At 28.6% G+C, this 20,582-nt stretch overlaps 1 protein-coding gene across 2 annotated transcripts; it reads left to right on the top strand.

The window, feature by feature from the left end:
* Positions 1–8,437: 8,437 nt before the first annotated feature.
* Positions 8,438–11,728, top strand: LOC113857927 (stearoyl-[acyl-carrier-protein] 9-desaturase, chloroplastic). Of its 2 annotated transcripts, XM_027490243.1 has the most exons (3): positions 8,438–8,684; positions 10,369–10,867; positions 11,139–11,728. In XM_027490243.1, exons 1-3 carry the CDS (start codon positions 8,569–8,571, stop codon positions 11,697–11,699), a joined length of 1,176 nt encoding a protein of 391 aa, XP_027346044.1. In that variant the 5' UTR covers positions 8,438–8,568; the 3' UTR covers positions 11,700–11,728. The 2 variants fall into 2 exon arrangements, with proteins under 2 accessions (XP_027346044.1, XP_027346043.1); XM_027490242.1 differs by lacking the exon at positions 8,438–8,684 and having other exon boundaries at positions 10,026–10,867.
* Positions 11,729–20,582: the final 8,854 nt, after the last annotated feature.

A 20,582-nucleotide genomic window follows, 5' to 3' on the forward strand; every position in this document is an offset into this window, starting at 1 on the left:
CGCATTTTTGTTATGTAAGGTATTTTTTAAGCTAAAGTTTTTAAAATATGTTTTCAATTAAATAAGCAATTACACAAAAAAAGAAAACATATAAATGGACTCTAACTGTAGTTTTTAATTAGGGATAAGGGTAGGTCAAATAATTTGTCAAGAGCTCATAAGGACTTGGTTTAACCTAAGATATTTATGACTTAAATAAAAAATTGTAATGAAATATAATAATTATTATTAAGTCTTATTTTATTGAGTGGTGTTAGTTATATAAATCACATTTGATTAAAAATATTAAATTCTCTTAGTATAATGTAATAAAATAAAAAACATAAAATAAAAGTTAAAAATTAATGAATGTAAATAGATACACTGAAGTCACACACTCATTTTTCTCTCTGTTTTCCATGCATGCTCAATGTCTCCAACAACTCCTTTATATTTAGGATTTACTATTTTTTCCTGGTGCGTGGCAGAATATCAAGAAATCGCTTCAGGTTATTGGTTGAGCTTATTAATTAGTAGTCATTTCAACACCTCTCTCTTTTTTTTCATGCATGCGTCATGTCCAATGTTTGTAGTAATTTTTCCTATCTTTATTCCAATTAAATGCTTTACTATTTTTTGCTAAGTGTCAAGAAATGCACAAGACTGTACTTTCCTGTTTAGTTCATAAAATTAGGTCTAGAATTAATACGTAGAATTAGGTTGATTAATTCTAAATTTTATGTTTGGTGCTCTTTTAAAATTAGAATCATAATTTTATACAATAATTTCATGAAATTTAAAATTAATTAGGTCAAATCTTTTCCAATTCCTAACTTGTATTTAAAAATTGCTAATCGTACATTTCAAAATTTTTATATTTTTTAAGAATATAATTTAACTACTTCTCATTTTTGTCAAAAAATTATAAAGTATATTTTTCTTTCTTTCTTATGTCTTTGTTTTTTTTATTAATCTTGAGTTTGTTTTTTATTTCTATTTAACTTTTTATCTCTCTATCAATCATCATAAGATTTTTTTTTATAAAATTGTATTATTTACATAATAACATTGTATTAACATTGAATAAAATTTTTACTTGAATAAAACTATTATATTTTTACCTTATGCCAATATAAATACAGGAATTGAAATAACAAATCACTACATATATTTTAGGAGTATGTGTTCGAAATATAAAATTTGTGTATGCCTTACCTGAAGGGAAAGCTTTATCATAAGACTAGAGTTTTACTTAATACTATTACGCAATTAGATGCATTTACAATATTGAATGGTGATAATTTTAAACTTTATAATTGTGTTAAATATTAAACATTCAATAGTTAGTAGATGAAGGATATACTAATGACCTTCTATTTTTAGCTCCATATCATTTCACATGCTACTATCTCAATAATGGTCAAGATACGATAATAGTTCAATAACATATAAAGAGTTATTTAATTTTGGTCATTTTTTTACAAGAAAGGTATCAGAGAAAACATTTAACTTGCTAAAATAAGGATGGGTCATATTGAGTACACAATATATATAGTAATGAAAAAAATAGTTATTATATGTATATTATATAAATTTTAATAATTATATATACATATATATATAGTGTGAATATTTTGAAATTATAAATCATTCATCTAAATAATGGAATTAGAATTGAATTTATAATTGTATTCAAATTCTTTATAAAAACAAAACATAAAATTTAAAATCCTTATTTAATTTCAATTTTATTAGAATTAAAATTTAATTTAAAATACTAGACTCTAATTTCAATTCCAACATTCAAATAAATTATAAAAAGAAATGTTCCTTCATATCTTAAATGTTGTCATATCCCTTACTATGAATAGTAAAATACCCATGAACAAGAAAAAGATGCATATTGTTGGAAAAATGAACAATAGAAAGTAAAGTTTCTTCTCATTTTATATGCGATCTTATTTTTTATCACTTCAAAGGGGAAGAACGTTTTGTACATCAACCCAAGTTCACCCATGATTTTGTAGCAGCATACAAGTTACCACACTTACAAAACCTTGAGCCTTTTTGCCGTTCTGCCTCAGCCAACGTGATCGATTCTGTCGTTTTCTCGGGAAACTTAACTGAAAGGGAGTATTCAAGCGACATAACACACATATAGAGACACAAGCACACAAATGTATGAAAGATACTAATAATACTATTAATCTCAGGTAAGAAACAAACTATGCACATTTTCTTTTGAAAAACAAACATAAGCAAAGATGGTATCAAAGAAAAGTGATGAAAAATTCGAATCTCTGCCAACATATGCTTGAAAGAGGCAAGCCAGAGTAAAATGATGGAGCAGAAACCAAAACTGACTAATAATTTGCGTGTTTTGGTTGAATTCATAGATGCTCAGATTTTATTGATGTGCAATCAGACATAGTTCACATGAATGCTTTTTCTCTATTTTATTTTCTTTTATATTTTAACCTATTTTTATCCTTTTATAATTCCTTCCATAAAGAAAAGTAAAATTTGTCGATGACAACTAGGTTTAACGAAACATGGATGCGTGTAAAAAGGCTTAGCTCATGTAATTAACATTATTATATTTCTTCAGAAATCACTTAACCATAAGTTCTTTTTTTTAATTAGGATATCTCTACATGGGTAGCTGTGAGACTAAGTATGTGTTTGGGGTAAGTTATTACAAGCATGATTTAAGATTATCTAGATTTAGTAAATTAATTTAGTTGAATTTGAGTTTTAAGTTAAATATTTTTGTTTATAATAAAACTTCATGTGCGTAGATTAGTTGTGAAAAAATAATTTCAAAATTTAATTATATTTGACAACCATTGACATAATTTTTATTTTTTTTGCAGAACACAGGTGTAAAATTATCTCCTGAAGCAAAAGCTACTTTGAACAAGTTTCTTCCCAACTGATTTTGATCCCTAAAGACTTGTGGAAGCAGAATAAAGAAGAAAAGTCTAAACATTTAAAATGTGTTTGGTCCTGGCAAAAGGTAAAACTATTGTTCCAATAGTGCACGCCACCTTTAGAGTCGCAACCAACTTCTATTTCAACTGAACGCTTTTGTTTCATTTATAAACATACATTATTATACACACCAACCAGCTAATATTTTGTCTTATGTGTATGTAAAATATTTTAAGGATATTAATTCAAAACATTTATAAAAATTGCGATTAAATTGTATTAAAGATTATATAGTGTATGGTATTGCATGTTGGTATTGATGTTTAAGGATAATTATGGGGTTGTAGTATTATTTTTAAGTTTTGGCTCAATGACTTATATAATGAGTCAATGACACAAATTGTTGAAAATATCATAATTTACGATGGGTCATGCTTTTATAAAGCCTGAACTTTTGGCTTAACTTTTCAAATTAAGGATTTTAAGATTCATCTGTCAATCAAATATGGGTAAATTTTAAAAGTACTTAACATTTTAAAAAGTGTAACTTAGATTTAGTTTATTTAAAAGTTTGCTTTTTATAAGAACTTATAAATCACTCGAATATATATATATATATAGGTTAACAAGTTTAAATTTATATATAAATTAACAAATTTAAACAGAATACAAATGTCTTTAGAAAGAGTTTTTTTAAAAATAATTTATTTAACTAACTAAGGAAACTTTGAAAAAAAAGTTTTGAAGCGAAAAAGAAGAGAGTAAATTTTTTAATTTTTAATTAAAAAATTATATATTATTTATAACAATAAATGTATATTTATATATTAAATTTATATTAGTATATTAATTTATATTTTTTATTTAGAAAATTTTAAATATATTTATTTAAAATATAAAATTAATTTTCTCTTTTCCTTCAATAAGGTTCCTAAACAATTCTTAAAAGTTTATTTGAATATATAAGACCTGATTTCAGTAAAGGAGCTTGTTTTAATAGCTTGTAGCATTTCAAATGGCCATTTAACTAAAATTTAGTCCAACATTTTTAGTAAATCAACTAATTTTTTTATTTATAAAATTTAGCATATTCTACTTCATATTTAATTTTTTTCTCTATCCAAAATTCTCAAATTTTAATTTCATATTCAACTTTTTTATAAATATATCAATAAAATTATATTTTAAGCTCACAAATTAAAATATCAAAATATATTTATTTATTTTTTACTCTTTCAGTCTTAATATCATGTCTTATAAAATCTTTTAAATTTTACCAATTTTTTTATTTCTAAATTTTTAATTTTTACATTAGAATTCCATCATAAAATTCTAAATATTTAAATAAAAATAATAACTTGAGGGTTTGAATAGGAAAAAAATAACAAAATTATAAAATTAATTTATTTTAAAATAAAAACTAAAATCATACATAATCTAAACTAGAGAAGTCATAGATTTAATTATGCATTTACTTTTATATTACCTGTATTTACTTAAATGAATTGGTCTTTTTGGCTTTCTTTTTAATGATTCAAAAATGACATTTTTTCTTAACTAATTTTTTTTTAAAGAAAACGTAACCCTAACATGTTCTAAGGTTAAGGTAGACTTATTTACATAAAAAAAATTTATATATTGAATTTTTTAATATGTTCTAATAAATGGTTTGATTTATTTGCATCTTATTAAGAGTGATTATGACTCTATTTTGTTTGAATTTTATAAAATAAAAGTAATATAAATTAAAAATAAATATAATACACATTTTAAAGATTCCTCGTTATTATGAATTATCAGTATAGAATTCTAAATTTAATTAAAAACATAATAGTACAAGCAACTAAGAAACAACACTCAAGACTATCAGTTTGATTCAAGATTTATTTTTCTTTTAATAAAAAATACTACATTATTTTTATTTTATATTTCTTATAAAAATAAAACAAAATAAAATACTTTTTTCACAGTTAGAGATAAAAACCAAAAAATTAATAAATCTCAAATTAAACTGTTAAGTTATTTTTAATATATATATATATATATATATAAGCTTTTTTTTAATCTTTAATTAGTGTTTAAAGACAATTATTAGCTAAATAAATAAGAAAATGTTAACATTGTTTCTCGATACATATATACTATATTATCCATACTTAAGTTAAATAGGTAAACTCCAATTACTTTAGCCATAATTTATAATTTATGTGAGCTAAGATAATAAAGTATAAGATATGAAAAGTTTACAAGGTTAAATGAGTTACGATTAATCCATGAATCAACTACTTTTAAAAAATTATTATAATTTATTAAAAATATTTATTTTATATAATATATTTTTATCGTAAAAGTATAAATAAATAAAATTATTTAAATATAAATAAAGCACAATTAAATTTATATAATATTAAAATTTAAAATAAATTATTATTAAATATTATTAAATAAAATATAATAATTTATTATTAAATTACATATTTATCTAATTTTACTTTGTATTATTGATATTTATTAAATTGTAATAAATTTTTTTATTCATATAATTTTATAAATAATTTTTAATATATTATTTTATAATTTATTTAAATATTAGTCTTAAAATCTTTCATACTTTAATGTAGAAAAATAAATTATGAACTTAAAAAAAATTTATAAATTTAAATTATGACTCATTTTGATTTGATAGAATTTATTTTTAAAGTAAAAAAATGATTTTATAGAATTGATGATTTTTTATTTTTTAAAATATATTTTTATATTTAAAATATATTTTTAATTAATTTTAAATAAAATAATTTAATAAAAATAATAAACAAACACATGTATTTTGATTATAAAAAATATAATATTTATTAATTATTTTATAATTTTATTTATTTATTTATTTTTATAAAATTATTTTAAAAAACTGTATGTTTAATAAATATTTTTAAAATTACAATGAAAATAAAAAAATAACAATAAAATATAATGTTAATTATATTTATTAACTTGCCTGATCTAAAAATGCTTAATATTATTTATTTAAATAAAATTTAATGTGTTAAAAAAATCATAAATATATAATATTACAAAATTCATAATGTAGAATGAAAAGAAACATATAAATTTAACAAATATTAATAAATTTTTTAAAATTTAAACTTTAGTTAATTTGAATTTAAAATATAATTTTATTAAATTTTAAAATAATTTTAAAAAATAAACAAACACATGCATTTTTTATTAAAAAAAGTATAACATCTATTGATTAGTCTCTAAAAAGAGTAAATTAACTGACTTCTAATCTTAATTTTAATTTATTTTTTTATTTTATATAATTAAACTTAAAGACAAAATAAACTCACTGTATATAAAATTTAAAAAATGAAATCTATGGAGTGAAGTGTAAGAGATCATGTGAACTGTACGGCCACGTTGACAGTTCTACGTACCTGTTTTCCGTGTACATTTTAACAGTACCTCGTCTATCTTTTCCTAGTCAATAAAAGTGAAACAGAATAGCAATGTTTATTAATTGACATAATTAACCTCGTCAAAATGAATTTTTCCTTTGCTGAACAAACGCAGAAAAGTCTTTTGATAAAATAATTTAATTTAATGTGGAATAAACAGGGTCGCCGGCCAATAAAACACCGCATGCCACAATAGAAGTCTAGATTTAGGGGATTGGGCAGATCGATCATGTTTAATGTTTAGCCAAAATAACATTTCCAATTGCCTTGTTAGGCAAATTTTGGCGAATGAGCACGGGTGCACCTTTGCTCCGTAGAGGGCCATCACTTCCAAATTTTTTAAATGTTTTTATTATATATCAATTTCTTAAATTTAAAATATTTATATAATATATTTTTATATTTTATTTAAAATTTTAATTTAATGGAAAAATTACTAGTATGATGATAAAAATCATAATACAAAATATTTATGCGGTTAACCTAATAAAAATTCTCTAAATCTGTCCCTGCAGATAAGTTAGTTAAAAATTAAAAGTTAAATAATTGAAATAAAAATTTTGCTTCAATTAATTATTGAATTATTTAATAAAAAAGGTTTTTTTTCCACCTTTTTATTTCTTAATTAGTGCCATGCCAACAAGGCTTACTTCTATCTTATTCAGTGCCACTATGATTCTAACAATGCGTGATTCACATGGGCTTTCCATGCGTTTTACATATAGTTGAAAGCTACACGCAGAGTTGGCATACAAGAACTTGTACATTCTCAACTCGAGGGATGATTTAGAACCTTGAAATTAACGGAAAAGAAATAATCAATGCATGACTTGACTCTGTATGAGAGCCTCCATGACAGATAAACTCAGATTCTGAATTGTGAGAACCATCAATCTTGTCGTTATAATTTCCATGTCTATTCACTCTTTTTCCTGCCTGCACCAAGACTTTATAATTTCGACCTTCATTAATTCTGTTTTTTCAATGTCAGTTACTAGTTGCATGAAATGAGCAATGATCCATTTGGCTCAACGGCCTTTTATTGTGTCTACATTCATCTAATTTTTTTTATTAAAAGTTTCATAATATTATAAAATTTATATATTAATATCATGAATATTGTAGTTTTTTTAATAAAAAATATTATTTATGTAATTATTATTACGTATCATAAAATATACATTAAAAAATCATAGATTAATTCATTACGTAATAACAACAAATTTTTTAAATTACTATTTTTAATTCATTAATCAATGACTTTGAATTACACTTGTTTGTATAATAAAATTCAACATAATTTATAATTTTGAATTTTGTACAGAATAAATTTCAATCCTTCAACTACTTAACTAATGAAAGGAGAGTAAAAAGTATTTTTTTTAAAATTATAATAAAATAATTAATACAGATTAATTAAGTAGTATATTTATTGAAATTTATTCTGTGCAATGTTATACAAGTTAAAAAACTTCTTATAATTTTAAATAATAACTTGTCATCAATAATAATAAAATATAATTTTTTAATTTACATTAGTCAATTTTAGCTATTAAATTAAGCTTAAATATCAAGTGAAATAATTACAAATATTTATTATATATTTTTATTATAAATTTATTTTTTAACACATAAGAATTTATATCATAATAAATTTTTATAAAAAATTATATAATTTAATATATTAAAATTATTAAATACTATAATTTTAAATATAAAATAATATTTTATTATTTTTTGTGAGTCTTATTAATGATACTAATTAAAAAATTGAAAGTATTTTTTTTCATAAAAAATAAGTTAAACTGCTGTAAAAATTACATAAAAATATACTAACCATGTTTTAAAACAATTCTAATTTTTTTAAATTAATATGCTTAAAATATTAATTAACAATTGTCAGTTTTGGTTATATTAAATGTTACAAAGTTAGAAAATGAATATAGTAAGAAGATATTTAAACTAGAAAATGGTAAAAAAAAGGGAAGGAGAGAGAGAGGTTGGTGGAAAAGACAGAAATATCCCCAAATTTGTGCGCATAATAAAGCAGTGATTAAGTGGATGCCCGTCCTCTTGCACTTGCGTCTTCTGTTTCTCTCTGCCAGCCTCAGCCTCAGCCTCACATCACGCTTTCCTCTCTGCTCTTCTCTCTTTCTCTTCTGCATAATCACAAAGTCTCTCTCGTTCACTTCACTGCTTAACAATGGCTCTCAGACTCAACCCTCTTCCAACCCAAACCTCTTCCTTCTCCCTTCCCCAAATGGCTAATCTCAGATCTCCCAAGTTCCTCATGGCCTCCACCCTTAGCTCTGGTTCCAAGTTAGTCCTCAGATCCCTAATCACACCTCTCAATCTTCATTTTCTTAATTCAAATTATTTTCATTCATCACACATTTGCTTGTGGTTATTATTTACCTCTTTGATCTGCTTTTTTCTGATTTGTATTATTGTTATTGTTGCTGTTTGGTTTTTTTATTTCCGGTTTTCTCTTTTTTTTTCTCTTTCTTGCGATGGTGTTTTTCTATATTTGTATGTGTCCGTGTAATGTCTGAAATGAAAATCTGGGAACAATGAAAATGACGCGCTATTTTTCAGGTTTATTTTGAAATTGACATTTTTTTGGTTTTTGATTAATTGTTCGTCAGTGAAAATGCTAACATGAGAAGAGGTTCAATTAATGTTTGGCCCATTAAACAGGTTTGGTTTGGTAATCGGATGGTTGGGGTGGTTCGATTTCATCAAGACGGATCCTTGGTTTTTATTTATTTTTTATTTTTTTGTGGCTTGCATGCCTTTTCTTTGGGTTGGTGAGGATTGTAAACGGGTGGTTTTTTGGTTGAGAAATCTATTTCATCGTACTAATATTCCAACCACTTTCGTTTCTCTTTGTTCAATTTGTCACGGTTTGTCTGAAGAAGAGCATGAGTTTCAACAAATTGTGTTTCATGATATTAATTCCGCTGTTTACAGTTTCGGATTAAAAAGGAAAAAAGAATTGCATGTTTGTGTCACTCGTATGTTTAATGAGTTTTACCCTCAGTTTTGCGCTCCCTGCCAAAATTCTAAACCAGTGCGCCTGAATTTTGGCCCGGTAAATTTTGGCTTCATTGATTGTTGGGAATTGGGATTACTCTTTCTTCTTCGGTTTCAAGTTGAATAGTATTGGAACTTGTTATGTCTTTATTACCTTCTGTTTGATTTGATATGCAGTCTCTGCTTCTTACTATTTAATTTATTTATATATTAGTTTGATGAATTTTGCCAACTTTTTATCAACTGCGATCCTCTTGTTGGAGGTGAATATAAATATTGGTAACGCTGTAACAGTTCCAACTTAGTGCATCAAAATTGTTTTGTTGGTTGTTTGGGTTTTCGGGCGAAGATTTGTGTAGCCTAGGAATGATGCAGGCTGCTGGGCTTATTTTCTTTTCTCTAAAATTGTCCTTTTATGTTTTTAGTGTGGTGTTTGTGTGAATCCTTGAAGCATGTACACTCCATTTTGCTGAGCCATGTATATACTGGGCATATGCCGGCTCTTTTTTTTTTTTTTTAAATGGGTATGCAACTAGGGTATGGGTTTTCCCCCTTTTATCTTTATTGCCAATTTATGCCTCCTCACTCAGACTAATTTGTCCTTACTGGCTTACCCTAAACCTGTGAGTGGGGTGTCTCCAGTTTTTGGCGTGGACAAGGGATGCATCATGTGATCATGATGCATCAAAAGATTCAAACTGATTTACTGTTGCTAGGGTTATCTGGGGAAGATTTGAATAACCTAAGCATAATATGTAGGATGCCTTTTGGCTGCATGTTCTGTAAAAATGTCATTCTTATGCTTTTTGGTGTGTGTGTTAATATACTGGTCTATATTGTACTTTGGAGTTTTATCGTTATTATTGCTATGGATAATGCCATATACTTGGTATCTCAATTCTTCCAGCATAGGATCATTTGAAAAGTTGCTGTATTATTGCTCTAAAAGTCATTTGAATTTCTTTTGTAGAGAGCTTGAAAAGAAACCTTTCACGCCTCCCAGAGAAGTGCATGTTCAAGTAACCCACTCTATGCCTCCCCAAAAGATTGAGATTTTCAAATCTTTAGAGGATTGGGCTGAGCAAAACATCTTGACTCATCTTAAACCTGTAGAAAAATGCTGGCAACCACAGGATTTTTTACCAGATCCTTCCTCAGATGGATTTGAAGAGCAAGTGAAGGAACTAAGAGAGAGAGCAAAAGAGATTCCAGATGATTACTATGTTGTTCTGGTTGGAGACATGATCACAGAGGAAGCCCTTCCTACATACCAAACAATGCTAAATACCTTAGATGGAGTTCGAGATGAAACGGGTGCCAGCCTGACTTCCTGGGCAGTTTGGACAAGGGCATGGACTGCTGAAGAAAATAGACACGGTGATCTTCTTAACAAGTATCTTTACCTATCTGGACGTGTTGACATGAAACAAATTGAGAAGACAATTCAATACCTGATTGGGTCTGGAATGGTAAGATCAACAGCTCTCTGTCAACTTTCATGACTATAAATTTTATTAACTAATGCATCATGATGCATCAATGTGTAACTGTCAACAAGTTTCATACTCGGATAATTTTAATCTATTGAAGGATCTTTTCTCAAAATGAATGACTACATCACTAGAATAAGATCCCTCTGATCATGTTGCTCCAAAGTCATCATAATTGATTTTTCATAGCTGCTGCACTTACTGTATTTCTAGTTTTCTCCATGTTTGACCGATTGAAATTGATGGATAGGATCCTCGGACTGAGAACAGTCCCTACCTTGGTTTCATCTACACTTCATTTCAAGAGAGGGCAACCTTCATATCCCATGGAAACACAGCCAGACTTGCTAAGGAGCATGGTGATATTAAGTTGGCTCAGATATGTGGTATGATTGCCTCAGATGAGAAACGCCATGAGACTGCATATACAAAGATTGTGGAAAAGCTGTTTGAGGTCGATCCTGATGGAACAGTTATGGCTTTTGCGGACATGATGAGGAAGAAAATTGCTATGCCAGCACACCTCATGTATGATGGCCAAGACGACAACCTGTTTGATAACTATTCTTCTGTTGCCCAGCGCATTGGGGTCTACACTGCCAAGGACTATGCTGATATACTTGAATTTCTGGTAGGGAGGTGGAAGGTGGAGAATCTAACTGGACTCTCAGGTGAGGGAAGAAAGGCTCAGGAATATGTTTGTGGGCTGCCACCAAGAATCAGAAGGTTGGAGGAGCGAGCTCAAGCAAGAGTCAAGGAGGCACAAAGAATTCGATTCAGTTGGATTAATGACAGGGAAGTACAACTCTAAATGCATATCAAGGAGCATCGCGAATCTTCCAGCAATACTATTCGAAGAAATGTTGAATAGTTGAAAAATCAGCATGTCATTTTTTTTCTTTTTTTTTTCTTTCCTTTTTTGGGTCCCATGTTATATGTTACTGTTAGGTGAAACGGTTGTCTTGCATGGTTCGCTGGTTAAGCTCAGGCAATTAGGGGCAGCTGTAGTGTTAGAAATGCTCTTTTTTGTTTCCCCTTTCTGTGGTAGTGATTTCTGTCTTAAGTATAAGCAAACGTTTTCTATGGCAATTTTGAAGATAAAGAAAGTTTAGTTCTTCGGTGGCTTGTTCAGATGCCCACTAAGTCGAATGTAATTTTCATGGCGGAGCGATATCTTTTGTTTGCATTCTGCATTCAGGTATCGGAAATATGCTTCATTAGCAAGGGTAGATGTTAGAATGCGTTACGGGTAATTTTGTTGCCCAAGTGTCATGCTGCCTTTTCTATATTAATATGAGTTATTAGGCATTCCAAATTAAAAGCACGCACACAAAAGGACTTATTATATATATATATATATATATATATATATATATATATATATATATATATATAAATCTTTGCTTCCTTTTTATTAACAATTATGTGTTTTTGTACAAGTAATTAAACTTAATTTTAATTAAATTATAGTGATGAATTTAAGAGCCTTTAGAAGTATAGAAGGCTCTTTTGAACTAGTTCAATCAGCTTTAAGAGTTTAAATATAATGAATACATTGAAATAAGAAGGTATAGTGAATGAAAAAGAGTAACAACATTAACGGAATAGATGAAAGATATATCATATATTCAATAATAAATACATCAAATTTAAAAATTAAATACAACTATAATTTTTTTGTGTCTGAAACCCTGCCTCGTGACAATTAGTCAAGCTGCTCAAAGTTTGCTGGCCGATTACTCGGCCATGTGATACTGCCTACCCTACTCAATACTTGAATTGAGAGCTCTTCAAGCCTCAACTGCTAATGTGACTTTGATTAGATAATAATACTAAATATACCTAAAATATTTTACTCAAGTGTTCTTTTTCTTTTCAGTAAGTTTGCATGTGCAGTTTTTTAGTCTATACTAGCAAATAGCCAAACATATTTTTTTAAGGTGTAGAAGTTACTAAAATAAATCTGAATAAAATCTTTTTCAAATGAACTCCTTTCAGTATATTTAAGAACATTTTTCTAAGTGTGCAATATATACATAATAAGAATTTGTTCCTAAATTATAGTATGTTACCATTTTTAATAAATTATTGAACGTAACTTCTTATCATATATAATATCAAACAAATTAAAAACTCCATTTAAAAAATACAACTGTTTAATAAATGTACCAGACTTTATTAATTGTGCAAGTTAATGCTGCTTGTACTATGAAACAAAGTTTATGATTTGTTGCTCTAAAGATCAACCCTGTACATAATAAACTTCATCCCGTCTTAGGACAATCAACATCAAGAATCCATTATCATGAACGAATTTATTATATTCCTTTATTTAAAAACTGAAAAGAAATTCGTATATGGACATAAAGAAAAATATAAGGTTTTGTTTTAATCTTGTTATTAATTATTTTTTTAAAATTAATATATTTATAATTTATTCTTCTATACATCTTTTATTTATTTTATTAATGACGTGGCACCCATATCCATTCTGGAATGAATTAATGTTCCATTTTTTTATTCTCATTTTAAATGCAATAAAACTTTAAAAATCTGAATAATAATATTTATATATAACATTTTTTTTACACGAAATGAAGCCCAAACGAGTTGTATTAGTCGTGAAATCCATGGAATCCATTGACAAATAAAAGAAAATTTGTTCAGGGTGCCTTTGCCTTTTCATTTCTCACATAAACGTTTAGACGCCATTCTCGATCCCCAAACATTATTATAACAATTTAATACATACATCTTTAAATAGTATTACAGTTAGTAATTTGATTTAGAATAAATATACATAATAAAGAAATTTTAAGATCACAAAACCTAAAAAGTTTAAATAATGTACGTGTAGAGTATGGATTCAGATCTTTAATGATCCAGTCAATTATGTGAAAAAGACAAAAAGTACGTAAAATTCGCTTGTGAAGCAGAAGATGGCGACATGGCTGATGAAGACGGCGACGGTGATTTTCCAGTCGGTGCCGAAGATGTCGCTGGAAGTTGGACAGCAAGTGCCGGAGAGCTCGTCGGAGACGGAGATGCGGATGGAGGTTGACCCGCTGGAGATGGTGATGTTGGTGGAGACGATGGTGGTGGGTTTGGATTTGGCGACGGTGAAGGTGAAGGTTTTGGTGGTGGTGTTCTTGGGAACAGTACAACAACGATCAATTTTTTACCCTTTTTACAGTTTCCATCTTTTTAACTAATGAAGTAGAATGGGCCTGATCGATCAAACTTGAACTCTCTGTCTGCGTCTTCAAGTTCTTTAATTGGATTTGTCTTATTGCAATTGTCACAATCATCTTTTTTCACTTCCAACACACAGTCTGATCCCTTCTTGTGCATGAAAACTACTATGGAATTAAATTCACACATACCCATCAAATAGAAACCATTAAGATACAAAAAAAATTTCATCTTTTGTATAATGGGCACTGTCTAACTATGTGAGGTATCAGATATGCCAAAAAATAAAAAAAACACAACAAAAACAAAAAAACTAAAAAACACTTTGTGGGTATATGTAATCACCTTTGGGTCATTGATTTGGAACCTGTTATTTCCAGCCCATTGATTGTAACTCTGGGAAGGGCTTCCACCACAGTGAATTTGTAGGCTTGGGAGCTTGAGAGAAGAGTGAAGAGAAATAAGAAAAGGCAAAAGAGGTATTTGCAACTCCATTGGGAAAATGGTATCTAGTGATTCGAATCTTTACTACCAAGGCAAATAGAATCGTTCAATATATCAGCACCCGTGGCCGCAACACATTATACCGTATATACAACTAAGATTTGACTGCAAACGTACAAGTTAAAACACAATTATCCTTAGAAAATGATCATTACATGAAGGGTAAACATATAATTTGGTCTCCGAAAATAGCACATTATTTACCTTTAGTTCCTGAAAGTATTATCGTATACAATTTGGTCCTCAAGTATATATGTAAAGTTGCTCACAATTTGATCCTTCTGTGAATGGCTGTTACAGAGCATGAACAAAAATGTTGACATGTCTCATTAACTACACGTGTTCTGTTCAGTATCACATATTCTATCTACATGGAATTTTTCATGATAGATGGCTGAGCTGTGAAATTCCTTTCCCTCCCTCACTTATAACCTAAACCATTTGTTAATATTCTATTGTGACATCTTAGATTTATGTTTCCCTCAGTTTCTATTTCAATAATGCTCTCATAGCGAAAATTGAGGGTCTTCTTTCGCTGACTCCATCACTAAATCGCCTCTTCACTGCAAATTACTTCTCCAAGGGCTCCTATTCACAGTAAACATGGTGGTGTCATTGGGCTTTCTCCACCATTATTAAATTGGTTACTGGTCCCCTTGGTAAAATAAAAAGTTGTTTAACAACTTATTATAAGTATAGTTTCTCTTCTTCCACGTGATATTTTTGTGCATAATGACACATGGGCAGTAGAGAAAGAAAAAACCTTATGCAAAATGAGAAGGTGAATAAACCATTGTGCAAGATTCCATATCTTATTCTAATAATGGCAGTGACAATTATTAGTTTAGGAGCTACAAGAATAGTTACTACACTTTTAAGAGTTTGTTTTATCAAATATCTTATTGTTATTAGTGTTAATTACTAGAGTATATATAATATATATTTATAAATAAAATAGAGTAAAAAATTATTTGAATTGAACTTTTATTATGTAAAAGAAAAATATAATTTTTTTTAATTATAAGGAGAGACAAATAATACTCTCTGTATTTTTTTCTTTAAGAAATATGCTCTGAAATGGGATGATATGAATTATAAGAATAAACATGTATTTATAGACATCACTTAAACTTTGGTTTATGATGTCCTTATAGTTTTGGAGATTTTTTTTCCTCTTGAATAAGAAACATTCCTTTATTTCTATTATTTTTATTAATTCTTTTTTTTTTTCCTTCTTTGACATTTTCATATGCCACAAAGTGACTTTACGATTCCAACAATCTCCCATTTAAAGTCACTTTTGGCAAGATTATAAATCTTTCTCTTCTTGATAGTTTCATGTTACTTATTTTTCTAATAAGCCATACGAGAATTTACACCATGTAAACTTGTCAGTGTTGATGAGTTTTGTCATGACATCTGCTAGATTCTCTTTAGTATGGATCTTCTACATATCTACGTTTTCTTCTTCTACTACTTCTCAAACAAAATGATATTGAACACCTATGTGTTTTGTCTTGGAATGAAAGGTTGGATTCCTTGTGATATGCAAGGCGCTTTGATTGTCACAATAAATAGGAATCTTTTGTTACTTGTGTTTGAGTTCTTTCATTAACCTTTAAATTCAAATTGCTTCCTTGCATGCTTGCATAGTTGCCATGTATTCAACTTTTGTAGTAAATAGAGCTACAATAGTCTATAACTTTGATAACCAACTTACTGTTCCTCCTGCAAGCGTGAACATATAGCCTATAGTAGGTTTTATTTTATCAAGATCACTTGCAAAATTTAAATCAATGTATCCTCTGACAATAAACTATGATCCTCCAAAACATAATGCAACACTTGAGGTTCCTTTAATGTATCTCAGGATCCTCTTAACAACATTCTAATGCTCCTTGCCAGGGCCATAAAATGATTGACGTTCTCAATTGTTTACGTAATACCTGGTCTAGTACAAATCATTGCATATATTAAGCTTTCATTTGCTAATGCATACGGTATTTGAGACATTTTCATTCTCTCCACTTCATCATTAGGACATATACTTGAAGATAATTTATAATTAATAGGCAGTGGGATAGATATTGGCTTACAGTCTTGTATGTTGAAGTGTCGCAAGACTTTTTATAGATAATTCTAATGAGAAAGCCAAATCTTCCTATTTTTCGTGTCTCAGTGAATTTGCATCCATAAAATCTTATTTGCTGGTCTCAAGTCCTTCATATCAAACTCCCTAGCCAATTGTGCCTTTAGTTTTTGGACTCATCTTTGTTAGGGCCTATTACCAACATGTCATTCATATAGAACAACAAAATGATGAAATCATTATTACCAAACCTCTTGTAATATGTACAATGGTATGAACTCAATTTGTTGTATTTGAGGTTAATAATTAAGGAATCAAATATCTTGTACTAATATCTTGGCACTTACTTCAAGTCGTACAGAGATTTGGTTAACCTGAAAATCAAGTTTTCTTTCCTTTTTCTTCAAAGCCTTCTGGTTGGAGTATATATATTTTTTCTTCAATTTCTCCATGAAGAAAAGCAGTCTTTACATCTAACTGTTCAAGATGTAAACTGAATGCAGCACATATAGTCAACACTACTCTAATAGTGGTAAGGCTAACAATTGGAAAGAATATTTCATTGACATTAATACCTTTTTTTTGAACATATCTTTTAACCACCAATCTTGCATGATATTGTTCCACTTGATTATTAACATCTTGTTTGATCTTATAGACCCGTTTGTTGTCAATGGCTTTCTGACCTTGTGGGAATGTAACAAGTTCTCATGTCTCATTTCTATGTAAGGTCTCAATTTCTTCATGCAATACTGTCATCCATAGAGAAGTATTTGAATTGTTTACGACCTGCTAGAAGTTGGACAGTTCACCCTCTTCTGTAAGAAGATAATATGCATTGTGGCTTACCATCACATAGTTTGAGAATTAGGATTGTATGCGTGTCTATCGTGTACTTCGTCAAACATTTACATCATTTGTCTCATCTAGTTCTTGTTCTTCGTGCTCAGGTTCAACTTTAGGAGAATTATCTTTTATAGATTTTTCATCTATTTGTACAATAGTAATCTCCTTGGTAGTGCTATTACTTTCTTGTTCCTTTTGCAATTCATTGTCTACAAATATCACATTTCTATTGATATCAACTTTATGGGCAGTGGGATCCCACAGACGATATACCTTAACATTATCAACATATCCCAAGAATATACATTTCTTGGATTTTGGATCCAATTTTGTTCTTTCTTGAAAATTGTACATCACATAATAGGACATCCAAACACATGTGGAGAAGAATGATTTGCTAGTTTTCCTTCTCACATCTCCATCGGTGTCTTGAAACCAATCGCAGTTAATAGTGATTGATTTATCAAGTTAAAGGCAGTTTTCACTGCTTCTGCCTAGAAAGGTCTAACCTACTGTTCTCAACATAACTCTTGTCCTTTCTAGGCGTATTCTATTTACCTGATTTGCTACACCATTTTGCTGAAGTGTATGAAGAATCGAGAATTGCCTCTTAATGCCCTCTCTCCTGCAAAATACAAAAAACTCATCATCTACATATTCTTCTCAATTGTCTGTCCTTCAACACTTAATTTTCTTTTCAGTTTCAAGCTCCACTTGTGCTTTGAACTCTTTGAATACTGGAAACATGTATGATTTCTTCTTGATCGAATACATGCATAGTCTCATGGAATAATCATCAATGAAAGATACAAAAATATTTTTCCCCTTCTAAGGGCATTTCCAATGACTCCTACACATCAGAGTGAATCAGATATAGTATGTGGTTACTTTTAGTAATCGAGTTACCAAATGTTAACCTATGTTGCTTTCTTTTTACACAGTGCTCACAGAAAAGTAAACTTACCGACTTTAGTTTAGGTAAGAGATTACGTTATGTAAGGACTTTCAAGTCTTGTTCTAACATATGACCTAGTTTTTTATGCCACATTATCATTATTTTTTCTTGATTAGCAGCTGCAATTGATGTATCTGTCTCTTGCAATGTATCTCCTATAAACATGTATAGATTAGCTGTGATTTTCTTTACCTTTATCACTACAAGATTGCCTTTAACTACCTTTAAGATCCCTCCTTCAGTATAAATCTTGCATTCGAGGTCAGTCAATTGTCCAACAAACAATAAATTCTTTTTTAGACCATTTACATGGTGTACCCTTTGAATCGTGGAAATAGTACCATCATACATTTTTAATTTGAAAGTACCAACTCTAACAATTTTCAAGGCATGATCATTTTCCATGAACACTGATCTTTCTAAGATAGGTTTAAGGTACAAAACTAATCTTAGCAAAGAGTCATGTGCCATATTGCACCAGAATCCATGATCCAAATATTATTAAGTTATTTTTCACCTTTATAATCAATTGCTGCTTCGTTGTATCATATTTCTCTATCACAAGAGGCACTCGCAACACAACCTTGAGATGTTGCTTTAGAACTCCTTTCTATACCCTTCTTATTATACCAACGATCTTTCTTTATGTGTCCTCTTATACCACAATGGTAGTACTTGACATTCTTCCTTTTTTGATATTTTGGTCTACCACAATTTTAACTCTTATTAGAGCCACGCTCCATTGATCTCCCTCACGTCACTCCTAAAGTTTCTATTTATTTTGAACTTTTCACTCTATCTTCTTTACTTTTACGCATAAATTCTTCTTTAAGAATGGTCTTGGCCACATCATTAAAGGATGGAGAGTCAATAATATTATTATTTGTAATATTGATGATGAGTTGATAATATGAATCTGGTAAACTTGGTAAGAGAAGCTATGCACACTTATTTTTCACTATTTAAAAATTTGATGTTGTGAGTTGAGAAAATAATGTATTTAGATTGTTGATACAATTAGTCACAAATGACGCTTCACTCATTTAAAGAGTATAAAGTCTATTTTTTAAGAAAATTCTATTGTAAAGGGACTTGACCCTGCACAATTTAATGAGAGTATCCCAAATCTGCTTTGTACTTTTCTTCTCCATAATATTTGATAAGATAGAATCAGCCATTGCCAAATACAAATTTGTAATAGCATTATCATCAATCTCTTTCCATTTATCATTTGTTATATCTATGGGTCTTCGTTTAATTGCCGCTAAGTAATTTTCCTTCCTCAATATTGCTCTTAGCTTCAATTTTCATAATGAGAAATTATTCCTATTAAACTTCTTAATATCAAGTTTTGTTATTTTTTTTTATAATTAGATCAACATGCACAACTATAAATAATATTTGTAGTGTGAGCCAACAACCTTTGGCTCTGATATCATTGTTAGGTACCAGAATATATATAATAAATATTTGCAACTAAAATAGAGTCAAAGAATACTAGAATTGAACTTTTATGATGTGGAAGAAAAGGACAATTTCTCTCTACTTACAAGGAGAGACTAATAACACTCTCTCGTAATAATAAGAAAAAACAATATTAGGAGAACCTCACAAGAAAAACTTTATTTTCATTATTTTTTATCTCTCTATATTTTTCTCTCTCTGGGAAATATGCTTTGAAATGAAATGATATGAATTCCAGGAGCAAACATGTATTTATATGCATCATCTAAACTTTACTTTGTAATGTCTCTATAGCTTTGGAGATTTTATCTCCTCTTGAATAAGAAACATTCCTTTATTTCTATTATTTTTATTAATTCTTATTTTTTTTATTTTTTTGACTTTTTCATATACCACAAGGTGGCTTTACGATTCCAATAATTCGTTTACCTTACTTTTAGAAAATTTAAGTAATATTGATTTGTTAATGTGTGATAGTGCTCCTATATTTTAGGAGATGTTAGCTCAAGTTAAAATCTATTTAAGTTGTACTTCTATTAAAGTTTCTTATCAATTTAATTTGGATTCAATAAAAGTTTGTTTCCTTCCATTCTCTGTATGTGTTTTTAGTTTACAAGTAGTACCGAAAGCTTTTTTTGAAAACC

The sequence above is a fragment of the Abrus precatorius genome, unplaced genomic scaffold (genome assembly GCF_003935025.1).
Source record: "Abrus precatorius isolate BTA unplaced genomic scaffold, Abrus_2018 Scaffold2, whole genome shotgun sequence".
In the NCBI taxonomy this organism is placed as follows: Eukaryota; Viridiplantae; Streptophyta; class Magnoliopsida; order Fabales; family Fabaceae; genus Abrus; species Abrus precatorius.

Coding starts and splice junctions, on each gene's coding strand:
- LOC113857927 (XM_027490242.1), top strand. CDS start 10,187: ATGTCATTCTTATGCTTTTTGGTGTGTGTGTTAATATACTGGTCTATA. Junction 10,868..11,138: donor ACCTGATTGGGTCTGGAATG/GTAAGATCAACA, acceptor ATTGATGGATAG/GATCCTCGGACTGAGAACAG.